Source organism: Parus major, chromosome 1 (genome assembly GCF_001522545.3).
Source record: "Parus major isolate Abel chromosome 1, Parus_major1.1, whole genome shotgun sequence".
Lineage (NCBI taxonomy): Eukaryota > Metazoa > Chordata > Aves > Passeriformes > Paridae > Parus > Parus major.
The window spans coordinates 87,740,378-87,761,221 of record NC_031768.1 but is presented as its reverse complement, the minus strand read 5'-3'; the positions used below and the strand labels follow the sequence as shown (position 1 = coordinate 87,761,221).

The window sequence follows — 20,844 nt, the reverse complement described above, 5'->3', positions numbered from 1 at the left end:
AATATGGACAACAGCTTTCCAAATTTATTTTATTTACTATCACAGGCAGAACCCCCATAGGATTTGCAGAGGTGAGGCACTGCACTTCATCAGGTCTTAGAAGTAGGTCAGAGGGTCATCTCTGGTTTTGCCAGTCTGAAAACTGACAAGGCTGGGACCTTGGTTCTCATGAGGAAGACTCTGAAACACCTTTAGGTGGACATATTCAGCATTGGAAACTTGGACCTAGAAACCAAAAGAGTGGGGAAGTGAGGATCATGAAATCAAAGCAGGTTCAAACAAAAGGCTGTTCTTTACATTCTTGAAAGAATATCTTTGCTCAGGACCTTAATTTTAGATGTACCTTCATTTTTGCTTCAACAGCTCTTATCCATGTCTGCATAGTAACTGGTGGCAGGAACTGTCTACACCTGTAGAAAACTGTATTAAAAACCCTCAGACTCTGGTGAAGGGAAAATGAGCAGAACGGTTTGGGTGTGGAAGCCCCAGAAGATGCAACAGGAGAAAGGTTTTGATGGTGTCCTTTTACATTTGCCAGCACATTTGCTCACAGCTTCCTGGCACACTCATGGGAGACAAGAGACAATGAGGAAACTTCCATAACTTTGGGATGGGACACAGTGCAGACACCATGTCAGCTCCCAAAAGGTACAGAAAGATCTAATATAGAAGGACCAGCACATGGTCCTGAGAAGCAATGACAACCTGAAAGCCAGGATCCCTGGTCTGCAGAGTTACTCCAAACACATTCCTGTCTGAACAGGGAACCTGACACATCCTGCTGCTTTTGGGAGTGCCTGGAATAAATACTCATCAAAGAAATTCACCCTCCCTCCTAGCAAGTCCTCACATAAAGCCTTGGTAGGAAGCTGTAAAATTTCATTCTTACAGAGCTAAGCACAACAGGTGCTAAACTTTCCCTCAGTGAGGGACATGGAAACTTTAATGCCTTAGGCTCCAAGAGGTTTCTACATGCTTTCTGGTGGTTGCAGTGTTCTGCTATGCTTGGTCTGGACTGCATCTCAGCTATAAGTCTGCTGGTAAAACGTCAGTGAGGTGGAAGACTGAGAAATATTAAAGAATGAGTCTTGTGGTGGCAGAGTTTGTTCCAGTTAATGCTAAAATGAGGAACTGTTATCCACCACTGGTAAAATTGGGAAAGAAGAGATAAATCATCATTTTCTAGTGTTACAAATGGATTTCTTCCACATTCAGTAATACATCAATCTTCATTTCTGCGTTAAGAGTTCTTTTAAAGGAGCACCTGGGAAAGAAGACTGTTTGGCAGCCTCTGTCCTTCTGGGCTCAACTACATATGAGAAGTGTGGAGCTAATGCTCACAGTGTCTCTCTCTGCAGAATTATCTCCCCCAAACATTACAGGCCAATTTCTCTAATAAAAGAATTCTTCCAATTCTCTTGCCAATGGGACACACACTGCCAGGCACATGTCCACGCACACGTGGGGTTTTAGCAGTCACAAGCCATGCCTGCTCTGCTCCAGAAGGCCAGTCTGCTGTTCAGCAGTGCTTGCTGGCCTTCAGATGAAAAATACACCCAGCCATTTCTGCTGTGATACTTCACAGAAAGCTGCTCACATCCATCAGTTTCCAGTAAAGGAGAAACGGTGCTATCAGAGGGCTCCAAATTAAGCATTACCCGTTTTCCCTCTGCAGCATACAGGGAGTTTTGAAAACACAGAAAGAACCAGCAGGCAGGCTGTACCTCTGCAGCACCTGACACAGAACCAAAACATCAACACACCTGCTTGCATGTAAAACCAGTCAGCAGACATGCATGCACCACACCACAAAATTGACTCATCTCTCTATCAGTTCCTCAAGCTGAATTCAATTTCATCCCAACAAACACAACTGAAGGACTTGGACACTATTTTCTTGAAAGGAAACAGGAGACCAGTTATGACTTGTTGAAATAACTTGAGTTGGGAAGGCAATCTACAGTCCTTGAGAGGGATGATCCCAAGAAGCTTACCAGTCACATCTGAATAAGCACAGGGCATGTTTTATAATATTTATATTCTTGCTTACAGTAGTACCAAACAGAGGAATTTTATAAGCATTTGGAGTTGGGAGGTAGTCCCAACTTCTCTTGTATCAGACAGCTTCCTGTGATGTTTGCTTCTCTTTCTAGCTGTAAGCCACTCTGCAAGTCACCTGTATCATTTAATTCCAAAACACTCCCTCCTACAATATATACAAACCTTAATAAAGTACATTGTCCCAGCAACCACTTGAGTCTTATATACTATGGCTGTAAAGGCAGCACAGTTTGTGTTTGCACGGCTTTCAAACTGTGACTTCACCTGTAAAAAGAAAGGGAAAAATGATTGGCAGGTTGATATTTAGGGATTTCCTTCACATATACCACTCCAATTTTCATCTTTTCAAACATACTCCCTTAATGAAACTCGTCCACAAAGTGACTACAGGCACCTTCAAACCCCTTGTCCAGATAATCAGTAAAGATATTAAACAGGACTGGCCCCAACACTGAGCTCTGGCTGCACCACTTTTGACCAGCCATGTGTAACTTCATTCACCACCCCTCCCTGGGCCCAGCCATCCAGCTGGTTTTTTCACCAGTGAGCAGTGCACCTGCCCAGGCTTCTTCAGTAGAATGCTGCAGGAATTGGTGTCAGAGGCTCTACTAAGGTCCAGGGAGACAACATCCACAGCCTTTCCCTCATCCACGAGGCAGGTCATGGAAAGAGATCAGGTTGGTCAAGCAAAACCCGCCTTGCATGAACCTATTCTGGCTAGGCTTGACTCCTGCTTGCCCTGCACATGCTGTGCAATGGCACTCAGGATGAGCTGTTCATGACCTTCCTTGGCACTGAGGTCAGCCTGACAGGTCTGTAGCTCCCTGGATCCTCCTTCCTGCCATTCTTCCAGATGTTCTTTTAGAGGAGCATCAAATTAGACAAACTCCAGCTGTGTGACACCTCCCTGGTTCATCAGGAGCACTGGTAAATCATGGACAGTGGCTTGGAGAGCTCTTCCATGAGCTCCCTGAGTACCCTTAGATGGATTCCACCCAGCCCCATAGATTTACTCATGTTTAAGTGCAGAAGCAGGTCACTGTTTCCTGCTGGATTGTGGGAGCTTCATTGTATTCCTTGTCTGTCTTCCAGCTCAGGGAGCTGGTACCCTTAGGACAACTGGTCAGACTATAAATAATTCAGGTTAAGAAGGCTTTAAGTACCTCAGCCTTTTCTTTCTTTTTTTGTGGCAGTGCTTTCCCCAACATCCAGCAAATGATGGAGGTTCTCATTAGCCCTCTTTTCATTCCTGATGTATTCATAAGAACACTTTTTGTCACTGCTTCTGACAGTGGCCAGAGTTCTTACAGGGGTTTTGTCTTTCGGACTTTCTGCATAACCTCACACCTCTGTAATCCTCCTGAGTTGCCTGTCCCATCTTCCAAAGCTTATAAACTCTATTTTTTACCCTGGGTTCCTGCCAAAACCTTCTGTTCAGCCAGTCCAGTCTTCTTCCCCACCAGCTTGTCTTTTGGCACATAGGGACACCCTGTTCCTGCACCTTTACGATTTCCCTCTTGAAGGATGCCCAGCCTTCCTGGATCTCTTTGCCCTTCAGGACTGCCTCCCAGGGGACTCATTCAAGCAGCTGACAAATAAGCCAAAGTCTTCCCTCTGAGTCCAAGACAGCAGTTTTGCTGTTGCCCTTCCTTACTTCTCCAAGAACTAAAAACTCTCCCATTTCATGATCACTGCATCACCACCACACAGAAAGCAGAGACAATCTTTCCTAGGCTGGGTGATGTGGTGCCCCTCTGCACATGACACCCACGCTGATGACCAGATGCGTTACTGAGTTTGTGCAGAGGAGCAGTGTCAGTGTCGGCCTACTCATGCCCTGGGCAGGGCCAGCAGTACCTCAGTGCTTCTCACCACCCACCTGTTTCACAGGAACGCACTGAATTCATTTACTTTCCCAGCACAGGCACCTACAGCTGGCTGCCACTCCCATGACATTCCTTCCTAGCAGGAAGGTCACAGAGAGCACCCAAGGAACATCCAGATCGTTTACAGACAGCCAGAAATTATCATCCTATTCAGCTTCCTCATGATCTCTTACTCAGAGTTGCTCAGCTCTTCTGCTGAGCAGCTTCTATCGCCAGGAACTGACAGTGATACTTTCAGCTGAGGAGCTGCTAACTCAGGCAAACCAGGGAAATTTTAATTCCCAACACCCTTCCATCTGACTGGGGCAGGGGCCTCCTAGAATGCTCCTAAGTGGCAACTTTTGGTGCATCATATTCCCCTCTCAGAACAAAACAAAACAAAGCCGCTTCTCTCCAGTTTTGCTCTCTCCTCTGACCACTATGTCCCCCATTTATTTACAGACTGAGTTTTAAGTAAAATCAACCAGCCAAACAGCTCCTTAATCCTTGGGTGAAAAAATAGAACATTCCTACGCTCTTACCTAACCACATCCTAAACCCTAAACATTCCCCAGTTTTGGGCAACAACTGTAAAACAAGGAGACCAAATAAATAACATTCCTCAGCTCACTAATGATGGCTAGAGACAAAGCACAGGTATAAGTAAATAATTACATAATCCCAGGAGCAGACAGACCTTGCACATTCCAAGCTCTGCAGAAGCTCTTCACAACTTCACTGGAATCATAGGAATTGCTTCTCTGCTCAGCAGAGCATAAAAGCCCAAAGAATTTCTTCATGAAAGGGTGACACTTAGGCTGGAAGGATAGCAGGATTTCCCCAACATAAGGTTTCCATAAGAATATTTTCCTTAGAGGATTATAGCAAAGCTTCTGCAGGGGGGAAAAGGACCAGGAAGCATTCTCTCTCCTGCTCTCAGCACAGTGCAGAAATTTCACCTTGCAGAAAATAAAAGAGCAAAGAACAATCTCTTTTCATTTTCCTGAAGCTACTGAGAACAAAAGAACACTAAAATTAGGATCAGTGCTTTTCTGGAATCAAACAGAAACTTTGTGCTATGCACATTTCAGATCCCATATGTGCCCTGTACTCTGGGAGCATTAGCACTGCCTGAAACCAGCACTCAGATTTTCAAGTGCCTGTTTGCTCACCAACTCAGGTGCTGTGGCTTCACCTCCAATACACACTGCAAGACTTCTGATGACCCATAAATAACACAGCCCAGCATTGAAAATGAAGCTCAGTATCTGGCATGGTGCTTGAGGCATTTCACAAACTCATTAGTTAAATTTCACAGCCTCAGCTGGCCCCATCTTAAACATGAGGAAGCAAGAATGGCAAATACGCAAAGGCACTACAAGTCCCTTGCTAGTCTCCCCTCCACAGGTAAAAGGGAATTTCTGATCTCTGCAAGTGCTGCTCATTCAAACATTCCTGCCAGAATAGAAGGAGCAGTAATTCTGCTCCCAGGTAATTAAGTCAGTGCCCCCCAAACAATTGTAGATCATCCATTTTGTCTTTCTGCTCTGCAGTAAATCATCTCTGACTAACCCATTACCCCAAACTCCAGCCCTCCCTCATGTACATGTCCCCAACTCTGGTGAGCCCAGCTGTGACTGACCAGTAAAGCCCTGCAATGGAAGAAGGCTCAGAGGAGCTGGGGAGGGTGACATGCTATGCATGAAATCCAGGGAATAAAGCAGGGTGTGACTGATCACAGCTTTGCAAATAAGTTGATTTTATCTCAACACAAAGGTTGACCACAGGGCGTTTCTGATAAATAGCTTTGTCAGTGGAGGGGATCATGTGGTGGTGTAACTCCCCGAGTTCAATCAAAGAAAGAGAACACACCCCTGAGTTAGCCGGACCGGCATTGGGGGAGTGAACACATGGTTCTGTCCAATCCTGAGTATAAAAACTAAATAGTTGGACAAAAGAATTTTGAAGAAAACCACTAGCTACAGCTTACTTCAACCCACATCCCCCTTTCCAGTCACTGAGGATGTCCAGTGTCCTGACAGAGCATGCTGTACAGACCAGGAGTGCAGAACACGCTGGTATCCTCAGGGAACCAGGACTGCAGTCAGTGCATTTTGCTAAGAGTAACTTAGACCTGTATCAAGTTACCATTATATTTGTATCACTTTGCTAAATCAGCCTCCTCCTGTAACACAGAGCATCTTCTATCAGTAAAATGGATGTTAAACCTTATCCCCTCCACCTGTGGACTACAGAAAAGAGCCGTGACAGAGTACTGGGCTGCCTGGTCACAGCTTGCAGATCACAGAAGACATGGAAGGATGCTGGTGCAAACTCTGTCCTCGGTGGCACAGCAAAGGAGAGAGCTGGGAGCCCTGCACATCAGGAATAGCAAGTGTGCAGCTGTATTGGCCAATGCATTCAGCCCTGCTACTTCCTATTTTTGTTTCCTCTTTGAGGAGTGCCTGAGTGCAATTGCCAAAGGGAGAAGAGCTCATCTTCCAGAGCCAGAAGGGTAAAGACTATTGGGTGGGTGGGAACGTAAGATGGGAGTTTTCCCATGATATGTTGTCCCCTTTCATTCGTCAGGATGCATTTTATACTATTCTTTTAAAAGAGCTGCTGCACTGCAGGGCATTAGAGGATCTGCAGAGGTGCTGCTTACACAGCTGCTCCAGGACAGGACCACTGCCTGTATCCAACCACCTGGCAACTGGGCTCACTCACTGGCCTGCCTTGTGCCAAGCTCACCTTGCCCCACCAGCAGCCCCTGTATCACAGCTGTGACTCTAGAAAACACTTAATGCCAGCAGGGAACACACCATTTAAAATAAAAATAGCTTTGTCCTGCATAGATAATTCTTTACTGCATACTAGCATGTGGTTTGTCCTATGCAGTCCTTCACTGAGGAGTGAATCCTACCATGTACAACTTTTTCCCTTCCAATATGCCACCTCTCATTACAAACAAGTGACCTCACTGCTGGCATAGCAGAGCTGGGCTTGGAACTTCACACATTCACTGAAGGTAGCCAGTACCATGCCTGGCCATGGACAAGGAGGCGACAGGGAAGTGGTTTGTCTCAGTCGTACCAAGCCACTTCCTACACAGAATGATGAGAAAACACTGCCAATCAAGGGGATTCCCATTTTCAGCATGAGCTTCTTCAGTTTAAAACCTGGCTTAGTCTCCCAGGCTTTACACAAGCTTCAGGAATGGCCTCTTTGCACACAAGTAACTTAGTCTAGAGACAGGGTGAACTCACCTGGTTAACAAGCTGCTGAACTTCTGGTGTAGCTGGCTTGGTGTCAGATAAGCCCCCAGGCATCATGGTGGCAGGTGACTTCTCTGAAATGATGAGTAGCTCTGAAGAGGGAAGTTCAGCGCAGTCTGAGCAGAGTCCCCAGGCATCTCACATATATATACACACACATGTCATGGAATCATGTGACCTGCAACACATGGAGCCTACCATTACTGAACTGGAGAAGGAGACAAACAGGGTCAAGGAGGGGAAAAGCAGTGTAAAGCACAGGTGATATTATTAACAAATGTAAAAAGCACTTAAAGAAGTGTTTATTGTCTGCACATCAAAATGAAAAGCAAACAGCCTCCAGCCACCCACATCTTAAAGAGAATTGGTTTGGGCTGCAGCTGGAACCTCTTGCCTCTCCACCCATGTGCAGATGACTAGGCTGAGCTCTTGGAAAACAGATCAAAGATACACCCAGTATTTCCCAACACTTTTCCTGATCAGAGGAAAGGATGTAGCACTTTCCTTAGCGTAAGTCTCATTTAACTTGAATTTTATTCTCTCAATATCCTTCTAAGTGGGGAAAGGGGAGTAGATGGCATCTTACATTCAGTGACTTGACTTCCCTCTGCCTGACCAAAAAGGTGCCAAGATAAACACCAGCACCAGAAGTAGAAAATAATTCAATCCCAGATTCAGGTAAGTACTGCAAGTAAGGCATTTCTGCTTCTTTTCCATCAAACCGAGAACTGCATTCAGGCAACCATAATAGCAACTGAATGTGTAACAAAATCTACTTTTTAACTCTAGTGCCAATTTCCTGGAAGACAAAATACAATCAAAAAACACAAAAGCTGTCCAAATTTCAACATACACTGCTGAAACACATAACATGAGAACACATAGTCAGAAGTATTCATTCTGCAGTTACGGTCACATGGCACAGTCACATTCACAAATGTGAATGTACAAAGCTCAGAACCTACTGGGGGAAGGCTAACAACTGCTAGCAGCCCTCCCTGGTAAGGGAGAACTAACATTTCAAGAAAAAATTCCTGCCATCCCCCTCACCAGCAAATAAGAGGAATATTGTTCCAGAGTGAGGACCAGCGACAGCAACACACCAGAGACGTTTTAGTCTGTAGGGGCAGGTACCTGGGAGCAGGTGAAATGAGAGAATGTGCTGCACACAGGCAATGGGCATTTCTGTGGGCATCAGCATTAGGGAATTTTCTAGGAACAGGTAGGTTTATGGCCACAGCAACAAACTTTATCTGTCCTACCCATACTGCTGACCCTCCTCCTCACAGATAACAAGTGATGCAAGACACTGTAAAAAAGTACTTCAGGTCTGACTTCAAGGCCTGGTTTTGGTACAAAGCCCTTGAGATTGAGAAACTTGGGCTGTAGGGGGCCTACATACATTGATGAGCATTTCAGCAGTTACTGAAAAAAGATAGTGCAGAATTTTCCAAACTTGAGTAGCAGTGCTATGAAGTGGACAAAAGGCATTTGAGGAAAAATCATTGTCCTGAGACAACATTTTTGTGAACAGAGAGAAAAATCCTTCCAGTTCTTAGGAATAAAGGGAGTGACAGTTGTTAAAACTGGAATTCTGCCACTTCTACCAACTTCTCCCCAGATGAGGAGTTCCTCACAGCCCTATTCATGGAGCTGTGAGATGACAACTCAAACCTTCTTTTGCATAAGACCCTGCTGATTCACTCAAATGCTGATCACGTTCAATCACTTGTGCCGTATTCACACAGCAGGACAGACAAGTTAAGGAACTGGAAGAGCCAGCTCACCTTACTGAGGCCAGAAATCAGAGAATGTGTCCAAAAACTGCACAGCACCAGTGCTAAACCAGGGTATTTTACAAACCTGTCCACTCACAAGGATACAGATCCTGCTACCTTCCTTGGGAAGGGGTCTTAAGATCTCCAGGTCAGCAGTACACTACTGGAGAACTCTAGATTCTGTCTAGCAACAAATACACTGAGCACAAAGTCTAGTAGGGTTCATTTATAATCTTGGAAAGACTCTAGGTGTGAAACAAAAGATATTAATGTTGTGTGGAAATCATTCACTGGACTCCATATTTCTGGGTTTGCTGGTTTTTGACTTTAAAACATACCACTTTTTTTTTTTTTTTTTCCCTCCAGAATGCACAGTTGTGCAGAAGGGAAAAAAAATCAAGACTAATTGTCAGCAAGTTGATGCTGAAGAGGCAAATAATACTGTTTCCTTTCCACAGCAGTGCTAATGGCTGTCCCAAAATCCAGTGATATTTCTAAGACTGGGATGAAGTACTCATCCTGCACAAGCTTTTAATGAAACTACTTTGAAGTGCTGACGTTTTACAGACCTGTGATCAAAGATGATCAGAGGCAACTGATCAACCTTATCTTGGGCAACCCCCACCTACACCCACCCCTGTCTAAAGTAAGTCTTGGATGTAATGAACCAGGATTTGGAACACTGCCATGAAAAGAACAGCTGGCCCCAGGCCATCTCTTGCACAAGGTGAGTGTGCCCCTGTAGTGTTTGAGACATGGCTGGTATCACGTACCAGGCCAGCCTACGCTCTCGATCAGCACAGCTGGCAGCTTCCCCTCAAGTCACTGTGCTGCTGTTATCTGGGAGAATCTCTGCTGGGATGCCACCACTGGCATTCTGTACAGCTTTGAAGCTGAGTAACATCTTGCACCATGTACTATTCCAACACAGAAGAAACAGATCTTTACTGCTTGCAGGCCGCTACTCCCTGGTCCTGTTTAAGCAATTTTAAGATGTACAAACCATTGTTGATAAAAACACCAGCACAAAATAAAATATTTAAAAAACCTCCATGAAAATCTAAACCCCAGGGTTATGTATTTACAAGTAATTTTTAAACCAGGAATGAAGTCAGCTCTGTAGAAATGATTGTGAAAGCCAAGTCAGTAAGGTCAGTCTTCTGGTTTCACAGTGACAAGACACATAATTGTGACTGGACATGACACTTGGTCTGAATGTCTTTAACAACTTCTACAGGAAATCAGCCCTCTGTGTATCAGGTGAAGATCTGTTTTCATCGTCACAGGAACAATAGCCCTGATTTTCAACGTGCTGGTTTGCAAAAAAGGTTTTTCCTCCTGCTACCCATCCTGAGTTTGAAAGATTTCTGACATTGTACATGAACAAGGATCAACAGAAACCTGACCTTCAGCAGCACAAAGTTATCATAGCCCAGCCTATGCTGAGCCTCTTCCTCTCAGTCTACTTCAAGACAACTACTACAAATCTACTGTTAAAAATATTCTATAAAGAAATTACCTGTTTCATCAGTCTCTCATGCCTACAGGCTGCAGAAGACAACAGCACTGAATTCTAGAAAAAGAACACCTCTTTCTATTTCACAGAAGACGCACAAACTTGAGAGGACTTCCCAAGCAAACGAGATCTGCCCACCTCTATTCACTACTTGCAAGCAATGGGAAAGCCTGAGTAGAGGAGGCAAGGCTCCCACAGGACTCTGGACATGGCCATCAGCTGTGCTCAAGTGCCTTCACTTGCAGAAATAGAAGTTAAAACCAGGGAAAGGATGAAATCCTGCTGTTTGTAGGGTCCACTATTTGACCCCAGCAAACAGCCCAGTAATTTTGTAACTACCTCAATTGGTAACGTTGAAGCACGGTTTAGCCCCTAACTAAACGGGATCCTGGAATGCTCAGGTGTCCCTAGACACAGAATTTACCTGCCTGTGTTCAGTGTGGCACACAGCTCACACCATTATGAGCCATTTTTGTGCCAAAACATCCCACTCCACGCACAGCTCTGAGGTACTCAGGAAACAGCAGAGCCACATTCTCCTGCCCCGCGCCCCAAGTGCAGCATGCAATTCCATTTACTCACCTTCGTGTTCCAGCCAGTGCAACAGCAACATTAAACAGCCTCTGAGCCACCTGATTTGCTGTGGACAACTGTAAGAGACAGCCCTCTGTGCTCAGAGCAAACTAAATAAAGCAATTCAGCTTCTTAGCGCAACCCTCTGTATGCAAGCTGCAAACACCCCAAAAGAAGGGATGCTGGGGAATTAGGAGTCTTCTCATGGTATCAGTTTTTCATACTCAGGTTTGTTTGCTTGGCCTTATATTCAAACCAAAAATAATTCTGTGTTGGGCTGATTTTGGAGGGGTTGTGGGTTTGGGGATTTTTTAACATAACTTCCTCATAATAAACGAAAAAAGAGAAAGAAAAAAAAAAAAGTATCACATCCATTTCACAGGTCATTTATCACAGCATCTGCTTAAGTGAAGAAGCTTTCCACAACAGCTGCACATGAGCAAACATCTGGATGGATAAAGGAAGACAATGATTAATTCTCATTACAGTCTCTAGTTTACACAGAAAGAGAAAATTGTATTTCAAGACTATTGATCCAAGTCTATACACACACATAGAAGTTTCTATTGTACAACTGGCTCAAAAGAATTTGTCCTTGCAGTTCATCCAAGCCCTTGAGAGAACAAATATTTTAGACACCTATACTAGAGGTCAATATTAAAGTACCAACTTTGAAATCAGAACTTACTGTTCTCAACATCTCATTAACTGACTATCATCTGCTGTTGAAATTTCATTAAAGCCAATTCAGCCCAGAGTTATGAGCAGTATTTGATTTACACTTCGATGATAAATAATTATAAGAATTTAACAATTAAAGAGCAGACATTTTCTGCTTTCAGAGTTGCAGAAAAGCAATGAGAAATCTTCAAGAATGAGTGCTCCAACTCAAAGTTCTGCATAAAGCAGTTGCAGTACCTTGAGAAAAAAAAAGAGGAAGAAAAATGAAGTATGAACACTAGGATTTACATCCTCAAAGACTTAAAATGTATTTCTACCTCATTCTCAAAAAAAAGTGAGACAAAATGACTGTGGTGCCTAAAAATAAAAGGCCTCCAAGCAGTTTGAGTCTCTACTGCACAAACAACTATAAAACAGATGCTGCTACACAGATCTTTGCCAGCTCTCACTAACACAGATACATTCCTTCATTTATTTCCCACTCCCTAGATATGCAAAGCTTTAGGATGTGAGAGTCTATCCAGTTACTTCATTACTGTTACTGAATTCCAAAGTGTTTGCAATACAGGGCCTGTATTTTTAGGGTTCTGTTTAAGTTCACTGGTTCTTAAGATAATACCAGCTGGCCACCACACAGACCTTGTCACTTGACTGTCAGCCTATCTGAGATAAATACAAAATAAAAAGTAAAATATACAGGTGTAATTGCAGCAATTCAGCTTTCCTCCTGCTTACCTGCCTTTAAATGCTGTGTTACTGCAGGGGTGCTGCATTAAAGCTTTCTAAACACAACACCAGAGCCAGGATCAACAGGATCAGGTGTGCACAGCTGTTTCCTCAGCTCAAACACAATTCAGCTTTAGAACTAATCTTAAGATTTCAGAGTTTTGGAGGGAGGGACAAAAAAGAGTCCCTGGACAGTCTCATTCCCAAATGAGACACATCTTCAGCTCCAACCCAAAGTGGTTTTAATCAACGCCACATTCCCCATATAAAGGAAAACTCCTGAACTTGGTAACACAGACCAAAGGACAGGAAGCAACAGATGCTGCCTGCCAGCATTGCAGGAGCAATGGCAAACCTGTACCCACACACAACTCTGAGCCACTGCTGCTCGTGTTGAGCAGTTCAGAACGAGGCTGGTAACTTCTTACTTTCAGAAATGCCAAGCCTACTACATTTGCTGATCAGTCTGCAATTTTTATTTCCTTTCAGACTTCAGCAGATTACTTCCACAAAATGACCATGTTCACTGATATTTTAGCAGGCAGCAGCTTAGGGAGACCTTGTCCTCCATGCTCAGGATGGATTTTACTGTTTCTTCCCCTCTGGGATCACTAAGGCTGTGGAAGTTCAAGAAAGATGCCAGTTTTGCATTCCGTTTGAAAATTGTTTTAATACTATAAAATTCATTTGTTCACATATTTTGTACAAAAGATGAGTTGTTTTCTGTTAATTACAGGAGAATCATTTCAAGCTTGAGAATTCAGCTAAGTAGGTCCAAAACAAAACAAGACTGGGTTCTACTGGCTCTGGAGGGTCCCAATTCAGCTCACCCAAAGTCTCTTTCCAGTTTGGCTCTCACAGTTATGGACCACCTTGATGGAAAATACCCCACACCATCATTGACTCTTCGGAGGCTTGTAGTGAATTCGGCACCGCTCATTAAATACCTGAGACACCAAAACAGAAGAGCAAAAGTCAATCAGCCCCATCCAGGAAATAAGCAGAACTTCACCAACAGTTTAGGCAACTACTTCTTCATGTAGCAGCCATCTCAAGCTGCCCAGCTCTGAAGTATCAATAAATGGCACTTACCAAGACATCCACCTCCATTCACCTTTTCTTCTGGCTTTAGTAAATACAAAGTTTGCAGTTTGGAGACTGCACAGCACTAAGTGTTCTCCCTCCAATAATACAGATTCTTAATCCTGGCAGGCTCTTATCATCAAAAAGGTTAATGCCTTTTTGTTTTTAAAGGGAGGGAAATAATAATTGGAAGGCTCCTGAATGGTTGTGTTCTGTTAGGATCACTCTGGCATTCAAATTTAGGCGCTGTATTCCTGTCTTTCCTGAGCAGGCACATTTTACATTGGCACAACAGCCAAGAAGAGGGACAAGGGCTCCTGGAAGCCACACTTCCAGTGATCTGCCTGCCTGTGCCAATGCTGCCAGCACTCCCTGCAAAGGGCACAGCACTCCTGCCTCACTCACCTCTGGCACCTTCTCTGGGTAAAAATTAGCCTTCAGAACTGGATACTGAGTTTCATGTATATTTAGCTTGAACCGCTGCCAGCCTGCCCTAAGGAGGGCCAATAAACGTAACTATTTAAAGTAAGGCAGTCTGAATCCAAAGCAAAACACACAGGCTCCCACCAAGGTTGCAGATGCTCTTCACAAGCCATTTAGTTATTTATCAGTTTTTATCCAAACTTGTCCAGCACAAGTCCTGAAAGAGACACAAGCACCACCTGACACCAAGCTGAGGCTCTGGCAGTTGTTGGTTGTCCACCAGCATTCCCACAAGAACATATTTTGCCAAGCTGTCCAGGGATTTGGCAGACCCAAGTGCCTGTGATCATCAGGATATGAAGTTTCATGAACTCTTCCACTGACTTTATGTGCAAAGTGAGTGATCTTGTAGATTTGGGGAAGTTATACAACACTTTATATAAATACACTGCTTCAAGCTCTGTCTTCCTACAATCTTCTACAGCTGATCTTATTCACAGTCCAGAACCTATGGCAACTAAGCAAAAGTGAAGCTGGGAGCACACATTAGTTACAGTACTGCTTTTCAACAATTTTGGATTAATTTTCAACTACCTTTCAAATTTAATTTATTTTAAGAAATAGACATGTATTACAAACTGCTTCATATTGCAGAAAACAAAAGTTGTGATATAGTTTCTTGCAGACATTATGTCTGCACATAATCCACATGGAATAGACACCTCTGGAAAAGTTCAGATGAGGTAAAGGTTTGAGATCAGTGATAGGAGGAAACTGTAGTAATTAAGAGCAAAAGCAGGTCCAATTCAGAAACATTTTACTACTAAACAAATCACACTGTTTTTTGTCCATTGTCTGTTAATGACATTTTAATGGCATATATGTCTAAAAGGGTGCTGGAAATACTCTCTAAAGCACTGCAAGGGTCTCCAGCATCAAACAACACACCAGCTTGCTTGATATCTTGCTAACTTTCAAAGTATCTTCAACAGTAACTCCACAACCTGTGGCAGGAAGATCAACACTGCAGTCTTACTAACACTGCCTCCTACTTTTAGGATCATTGGCTCACAGATCTCAGTATGTTACTCAGGCCACTAAACTCCATTGGTCTACCTGTGAAGTGCTATTCTCATTTTTCAGACATTTTTCAGGAAAAGCAATGGGTGAGAAACTTTAAAATTCATGTTACTACATGAAAGTTTGATTTTGCTGGCTTTTACGTATTTGTATAAACCACTCCCAACAATAAACTCCAGTATGGAGGTGCTGGACAGAGACTAATGCAAGTGTCTTGCTTCAAAGTCAATTCCTTGTTTGGTATCATCCAAATTCCACTGCATGCATTTCTCTAAAGCAGCATTCTTCTGTACACCACTATTGCTACAGTCAGCCAGTGTTTAAGAAACTCTTTCCTAATCAGATTTTTCCAATTAGTTTTCAGTTGTTTAGGATTAAGAGAAGTACAAATGTACTTCCCAACCAGAAGTGTACAACAGTAAAACAGCAGCCTGCACACTAATAATCATTTCCATGTAACAAACTGCATTTGTTTTTGCAATTCCATGACTGTTTCTAATTCCATTAGTGACATTTTTGTGGGCAGCTAAAGGAGACATTTATGTGTATATTCAGAGCATAGTATAGCAGAGCTGAAGATAAAACCCAGAAATATTTATCTCTTGAAGCCCCACTCTGATTATTGGCTGAGGAATACACTCGGAGGCTAAAGTACCCCTGCACCATGCATATCTTACTGTTTATAAACTCTCCATCTTCAGGAAAAATTAAGACAGTTCTGTCACCAGTAAAAGCTTAATGCAGCTACAAGAAACCTCTGGGATCATTACTAAATTTGGTGCTTCAGGATGAAGATTAGGGTGGGGGCTATTCCCCTATAGCAGAATCACCATGAAATATTTGCCCCTAGTGACTTGCAGCATGTTCTTGTTAAGGCTGTGGCATTATTTAGTCAGATCTGAGCAGGTTTAAAATTAAACTGAAGTGCATGCTTAGCTTTTTGGGACAGTACAGAGGTGTACTGATGGCAAAGCATATGGAGAAAACTGTAAATGCTCATTTCATCAGCCTGAACTGAGGTTACTGACACATAGCCAGGACATAAAGCTGATTTTACACTGGTGCAATTTAGGGGATTAAAATAATGAAGAAGAGATTAAAAAGGAAGGTGCAGCTAATACTAGCTATTTGCAAAAATCCTTTTTGCATTTGGAGAAGGAAAGAGGTTCTATCTGCAGTAATGAAAGCTCTGAAAAGCTACACCAAACCAGAAAAGGATGCCAGATGTAAAATGCTGCAGTGACACAATACAGCCACCTCAGAATTTAAGCTCAGTGTTAAAATCACCAGACAGACTTTGAGGCCATCAATCCAGAGGGTGATCTGCACCCTCTGCTGACACAGGAGCGCAATGGCAAGGCTGCCCTTTGCACCAGGGAGTGTCTGTTCAGGCCTGAAGAAACTCCATCAGGAAAAAGTTCAACTTCTACAACCTCACCCTCCCCTGTGCTCTGCTCAGAGTGAGCAGCACCAGATACAGGCAAACGTGAAAGATCCATCGCTCTGACACTGTTAGAGGCCCTGCAAAGCTTTTCAGAGAAGTCCACAAACCATAGAAAAGCATACAAACTCCTCAGCCATTGGCAAGGGGGAGAAAGGGACACAGGGAATAACCCACAGTCCCTCCTGCCCGCTGAATCAGACGCTCTTCTTCCCTTAGCAGTCCAACTGAAAAGCTTTGATCTCTGCATCCAGACCTGGGAAAACAACTCCATTGAAGCATTTCCCCTGGCACTCCCCTCATCTATTTCTAGTTAACCTGCTTCATAAGGCACCAGCCCCACACCTCCAGTGCAGGACTGTCTGTTGGGACAGAACATCATCACTATTAAATGACTGAGTACCTTCCAGCTTCTGTCGTTTACCACTTCTTCAACATTGAGCTCCGACTGCATCAATTTCAACTGCAGAAAATAACAGATAAAAAGGTTATTGTCAAACAGGTCTCCCTGCAGCCTTCAGTTCTTACTACTAGTGCAACTTCTCAGCTCCCAGCACCAGGTGCTCACCTCCTCTGATGGTGCAAACCAAAGGGCAGGATGTGTAATCACCCTGGGAGCTGGCCCTTCCAGTCAGCCAGTGCTCAGGGCACACAAAGGTCTGCAAGGGCACAGTGAAGGCAGACTCACGTAGTAAGCCTGGCAGTAGATCCTGGTTATCATGCTCTATTCCTAAATAATGCCCATCAAAATTTGCTAGCAATTAACTGATTAACATTGATGCCTTCACAGGCACAAATAACTGCACCTAATTCAAGCACTCAGCACAGGGAATGCCAGGGCTGGGGTTACCTCTGCAGCCTCAGCTGCCACTCTTGCATTATTAGAGTCATAGATGAAGCTGGCAGCAAAGCTAGGAATCCAGCTAGGCTTCTGGATTTAAAACTAAAAACTAACTATTCAAAACTAAGGTTATGAACAGATCCTCTCTGCTTCATTTGCCATCTACTCAGTTCACTGACCAAAAAGGGTCTGCAGTCTGATCACGTGTTGTTTGTGCTCTCTGAACCAGTTAATATTTTATGTCATCACTGCATGACAAATCACCTCTACCCAGATGCAAAAGCTCTGGAAGAGCTACCACCAATACACAGTTCTTGAGCACTCACTTGAACCATGAGAAGGGTAAGAAGCTCTTTGTTTCACACCTACTAGAAACCCCGAGGGGCAGGTGTGACTGTTGTGTTCGGGTAGTTTGGTCCTGAAGCAACAGTAGGAGATTTAAGAAACATCTATCATTTTTGCCCGAATTTAGGATATATTCTTGTTGGAGTCTTTAACACAACAGACTAAGAGTCAGAGTTTATCCATTTTCAATCCATGGTTCCAATTAGAGGCCTGGTGAACAGGTACAAACCAAGACAGCAATCCCACTAAAAACCTTCCAAGTAAGATATCCCAAGAACACAGAGTTGCTACAGTTGTTGGATGCACTTTCCCCAACTCAACAGGACTTCAATCTGTTTGAAATAACAATCCAGTATCCACAGTGACTGGACAACCAGGGTAAGTATCTATAAAATAAACACTCAGAGAATCTTTAGCAGTTCAAATAAACTAATACTCCACGTTTTCTCATTCAGTGACACAGACGTAATAATTTTACATGAAGGCCTCCAAATTGTACAGCTAGCAGGATGAGAGAAACACACATAACAAAGGAAAAGAGATCTGTATTGCAAGGAAGTGAATAGATATTTGAAGTTCTCACTCTTAAAACTAGGATATGTTCTGCCAAGATAGCTTTTCTGACTTGTAGAAAAAACACAACTCTGTTTTGGAGGTCCAAAAAAAAAATAATCAGGAGGATCACACCTCATAAAGTCTGAGTACAAATCTGAGGAGAAGCTCATAAAAATTTGAGATCTTTCTAAATTATGGATTGCTTTTAACATTTGAAGCCATCTCGAAGCATTAAACACTATCATTGTGATCCTCACAGTGTTTTCAGTGAGAGATTTCAGGTTCAGTAAGTAAATGATTTAAACAACTGGCTCTGCTAACAATATGTGTAGAAAATACTAAGATACCACTCTAGTTTTCCAAACTAATATCCATGCTTGCTAGAAGTCCAATAGACCAGGCTTGTCTGCCACATGGTTCTCTCGGTATCCTTTTCCTTACAAAAGGGGCCCTGGAAGTGGGGTGAGAACTTCAGTGGGGCTCCTTTCTCCACTTCTGATACTCAATCCCCTCTGGTCACCTCTGGTAAAGTACATTTTCCACCCACAGGCCAGAAGGCTGAGAAGGCATTTGCACATTAGAATTCTGTATGAAAACCCAGAAGTGTCTCCCACACCATCACAAGGTACTCCAAATATTAATCCAAAGAAATACCAAACAGAAAAAAGCTTGTGTAAGTGGAATTCAAGGCTGCCTGGGCGCATCTTGTAGAGAACAGGAAAAGTTAAGCTATGCCTCAGTGGTATCAGTCACTGAAGGTCAGAATCCACCATGGGAAAGAATGTGTGTTTTTCTACAGCATTTGTGTAAAAGATCTCAGGAAATGCTCCACTTGCAAGGCAGCTCTCTGCCTTGATGCCTTGGGAAAATAATTCTCATGAGACCAACAAGAGCCAACAAAAACCTTGGAAAAGACTGCTTGACTCAGGATCCACTTCAGGTTCTCTCCATCACACTGGTCTTTCTGCTTGGGAAACATACCCACTTCTTCCTCTGTAAGTGATCTCTAGAAGGCTCCACCACTCACCTTTGTCTGCTCTTTCCTGAGTTGCTTTAATAATGCTACATCTTCATCAGCCTTTTCCCTCTCTTCTTTGAGAGTTTTCACTACAGCGGAAGTCTGAGAGATGCAGTTTTTGATGATTCTTTCTCTGCTGGTATGAGCAGCCATCAACTAAGTGGGGAGAGAAAGTCACAGTGACTCATCAGAGAATAAAAACCTCTTAGTTATAAGTTTAAAGAGACACTTTCTAAAGTCATTGTATTGCTGTGCCTATAGAAATCCCTTTGAATTCATAATCCACATGTGAGAAACAACACTGCTTTGAGCAGCAGCTGCTCTCAACTCAGACTATCCTGTCCTTCTTGCTCTTACCAAGCTGATCAAAAGTCAAAGGTAAACATGAGAAGGAGTCTTGCAGAGCAGCAGGAAAAGCAAGCACCCTTTTTAAAACATCCTCAAAGGATCAGTATTGCAGAACAAAGAACTTCCCTGCATGGTTTTAAACTGAAGAGATGTTGAGTGGGACAGCTAGGAATACACAAGCAGCATCTACCAAGGCAGTGTTTTCCTCAGACACTGAGGATGCTTTACTGGCCACTGCACATGACAAAGCAGCAGGGAGGGAGCTGAAAGGGGAAGGTGTGCACACTCACAGACTCGTACAGCTCTTTACATGTCTGACCAGGATCAACCTTCCCCACAAAGGAAGCTGTTGGAATTGTTGTGTTTAATTCATGAACAATTCTATCATCGATTGTCCTCATCACCCTGAGCAGCTCCTGTATTAAAAAAGAGATGTACTTGGTTATACCTCTCAGAAAAGCCTACTACAAAAAAAAAAAATGCATAGTTAAGCATTTTAAGAGAAACCAAATAGGATTTCTTACAAAGGGTTAGAAGCACACCAAAGGAACAATCCCACACTCAGGAGCGTGTGCTGCAAACCATGGAGTTTCCTTGGCAGCAAAGGCCAGAGCAGGGGTGAGTAACTGATGCCCCCTGAAGTCCCCTGGCCCTGCAGGCAGCACGGACAGGCTGAAGAGCCCCTGCCCAAGGCCCCGTCCCCGCTTCCACAAAGGAAAGTGGGCACAACCTGCACCAAAACGGCAAACTTTGAATAAAACCCCCACCATTCTGGGGGGGCTTGGGGGGAGGTTAGGTTGGATCTCAGGAAAAAGTTTTTCCCAGAGAGTGGCAGAGCACTGGAACGGGCTCCCTGGGGAAGTGGTCACAGCCTGTTCAATATGTGTTTGCACAGCACGCTCAGGCACATGGAGTGACCCTTGGGGTGTCCTGCGCAGGGCCGGCAGCTGGACGCGGTGATTCCTGAGGGTCCCTAGCTACTCAGGGTATTCTGGCATTCCGTGACGGAGAAACAGGCCGGTTCCCGCGGCCCCGCCGGCCCGGGCCCTGCTCGCACCGCCGGAGCCGCGGGTGGCCCCTCTCGCTCCCTCAGACGCCGCGGAGGCGCCCGCGGATCTCCCGCCGCCCGCGGATCTCCCGCGCCGCGAGCGCTGCGTCCCGGGAAAGGGACCCGCGGGCACGGGGAGCTGCCCGGCCCCGCTCCTGCCGGGGGATGAGGGGAGGGGGAAGGCCGG

General features: G+C 44.1%; 2 protein-coding genes and 1 long non-coding RNA gene across 4 annotated transcripts; 1 reads left to right on the top strand and 2 right to left on the bottom strand.

The window, feature by feature from the left end:
• Positions 1 to 2: 2 nt before the first annotated feature.
• On the bottom strand, positions 3 to 8,550 carry LOC107208235 (cystatin-A-like). The gene is made up of 3 exons (XM_015636396.3): positions 7,193 to 8,550; positions 2,224 to 2,325; positions 3 to 225 (listed from the first exon to the last, which is right to left on the bottom strand). Exons 1-3 carry the CDS (start codon positions 7,256 to 7,258, stop codon positions 97 to 99), a joined length of 297 nt encoding a protein of 98 aa, XP_015491882.1. The 5' UTR covers positions 7,259 to 8,550; the 3' UTR covers positions 3 to 96.
• A 1,075-nt stretch (positions 8,551 to 9,625) lies between these two features.
• LOC107208237 lies at positions 9,626 to 11,825 on the top strand. The gene is made up of 2 exons (XR_001523134.2): positions 9,626 to 9,706; positions 10,152 to 11,825. It is a non-coding gene; the product is annotated as an uncharacterized LOC107208237 (long non-coding RNA).
• Positions 11,826 to 12,924: 1,099 nt separating this feature from the next.
• On the bottom strand, positions 12,925 to 20,228 carry CCDC58 (coiled-coil domain containing 58). Of its 2 annotated transcripts, XM_015636369.3 has the most exons (4): positions 19,900 to 20,124; positions 19,271 to 19,417; positions 16,906 to 16,965; positions 13,119 to 13,422 (listed from the first exon to the last, which is right to left on the bottom strand). In XM_015636369.3, the coding sequence occupies exons 1-4, from the start codon at positions 20,008 to 20,010 to the stop codon at positions 13,372 to 13,374; spliced, it is 369 nt and encodes a 122-aa protein (XP_015491855.1). In that variant the 5' UTR covers positions 20,011 to 20,124; the 3' UTR covers positions 13,119 to 13,371. The 2 variants fall into 2 exon arrangements, with proteins under 2 accessions (XP_033373040.1, XP_015491855.1); XM_033517149.1 differs by lacking the exon at positions 16,906 to 16,965 and having other exon boundaries at positions 12,925 to 13,422; positions 19,900 to 20,228.
• Between the last annotated feature and the right edge of the window lie 616 nt (positions 20,229 to 20,844).

Bases quoted from the DNA above. Each gene is read 5' to 3' on its own strand.
- LOC107208235 (XM_015636396.3), bottom strand. From the start codon at position 7,258: ATGATGCCTGGGGGCTTATCTGACACCAAGCCAGCTACACCAGAAGTT. The intron at 2,326-7,192 runs GTGAGTTCACCC...TTCTTTTTACAG, and splicing joins TTCAGCAGCTTGTTAACCAG to GTGAAGTCACAGTTTGAAAG. The intron at 226-2,223 runs GTTTGTATATAT...TTTGGTTTCTAG, and splicing joins GGACAATGTACTTTATTAAG to GTCCAAGTTTCCAATGCTGA.
- CCDC58 (XM_015636369.3), bottom strand. From the start codon at position 20,010: ATGAGGACAATCGATGATAGAATTGTTCATGAATTAAACACAACAATT. The intron at 19,418-19,899 runs GTGAGTGTGCAC...CTCCCCACTTAG, and splicing joins GTAAAGAGCTGTACGAGTCT to TTGATGGCTGCTCATACCAG. The intron at 16,966-19,270 runs GTGAGTGGTGGA...TATTTTCTGCAG, and splicing joins TCAGGAAAGAGCAGACAAAG to TTGAAATTGATGCAGTCGGA.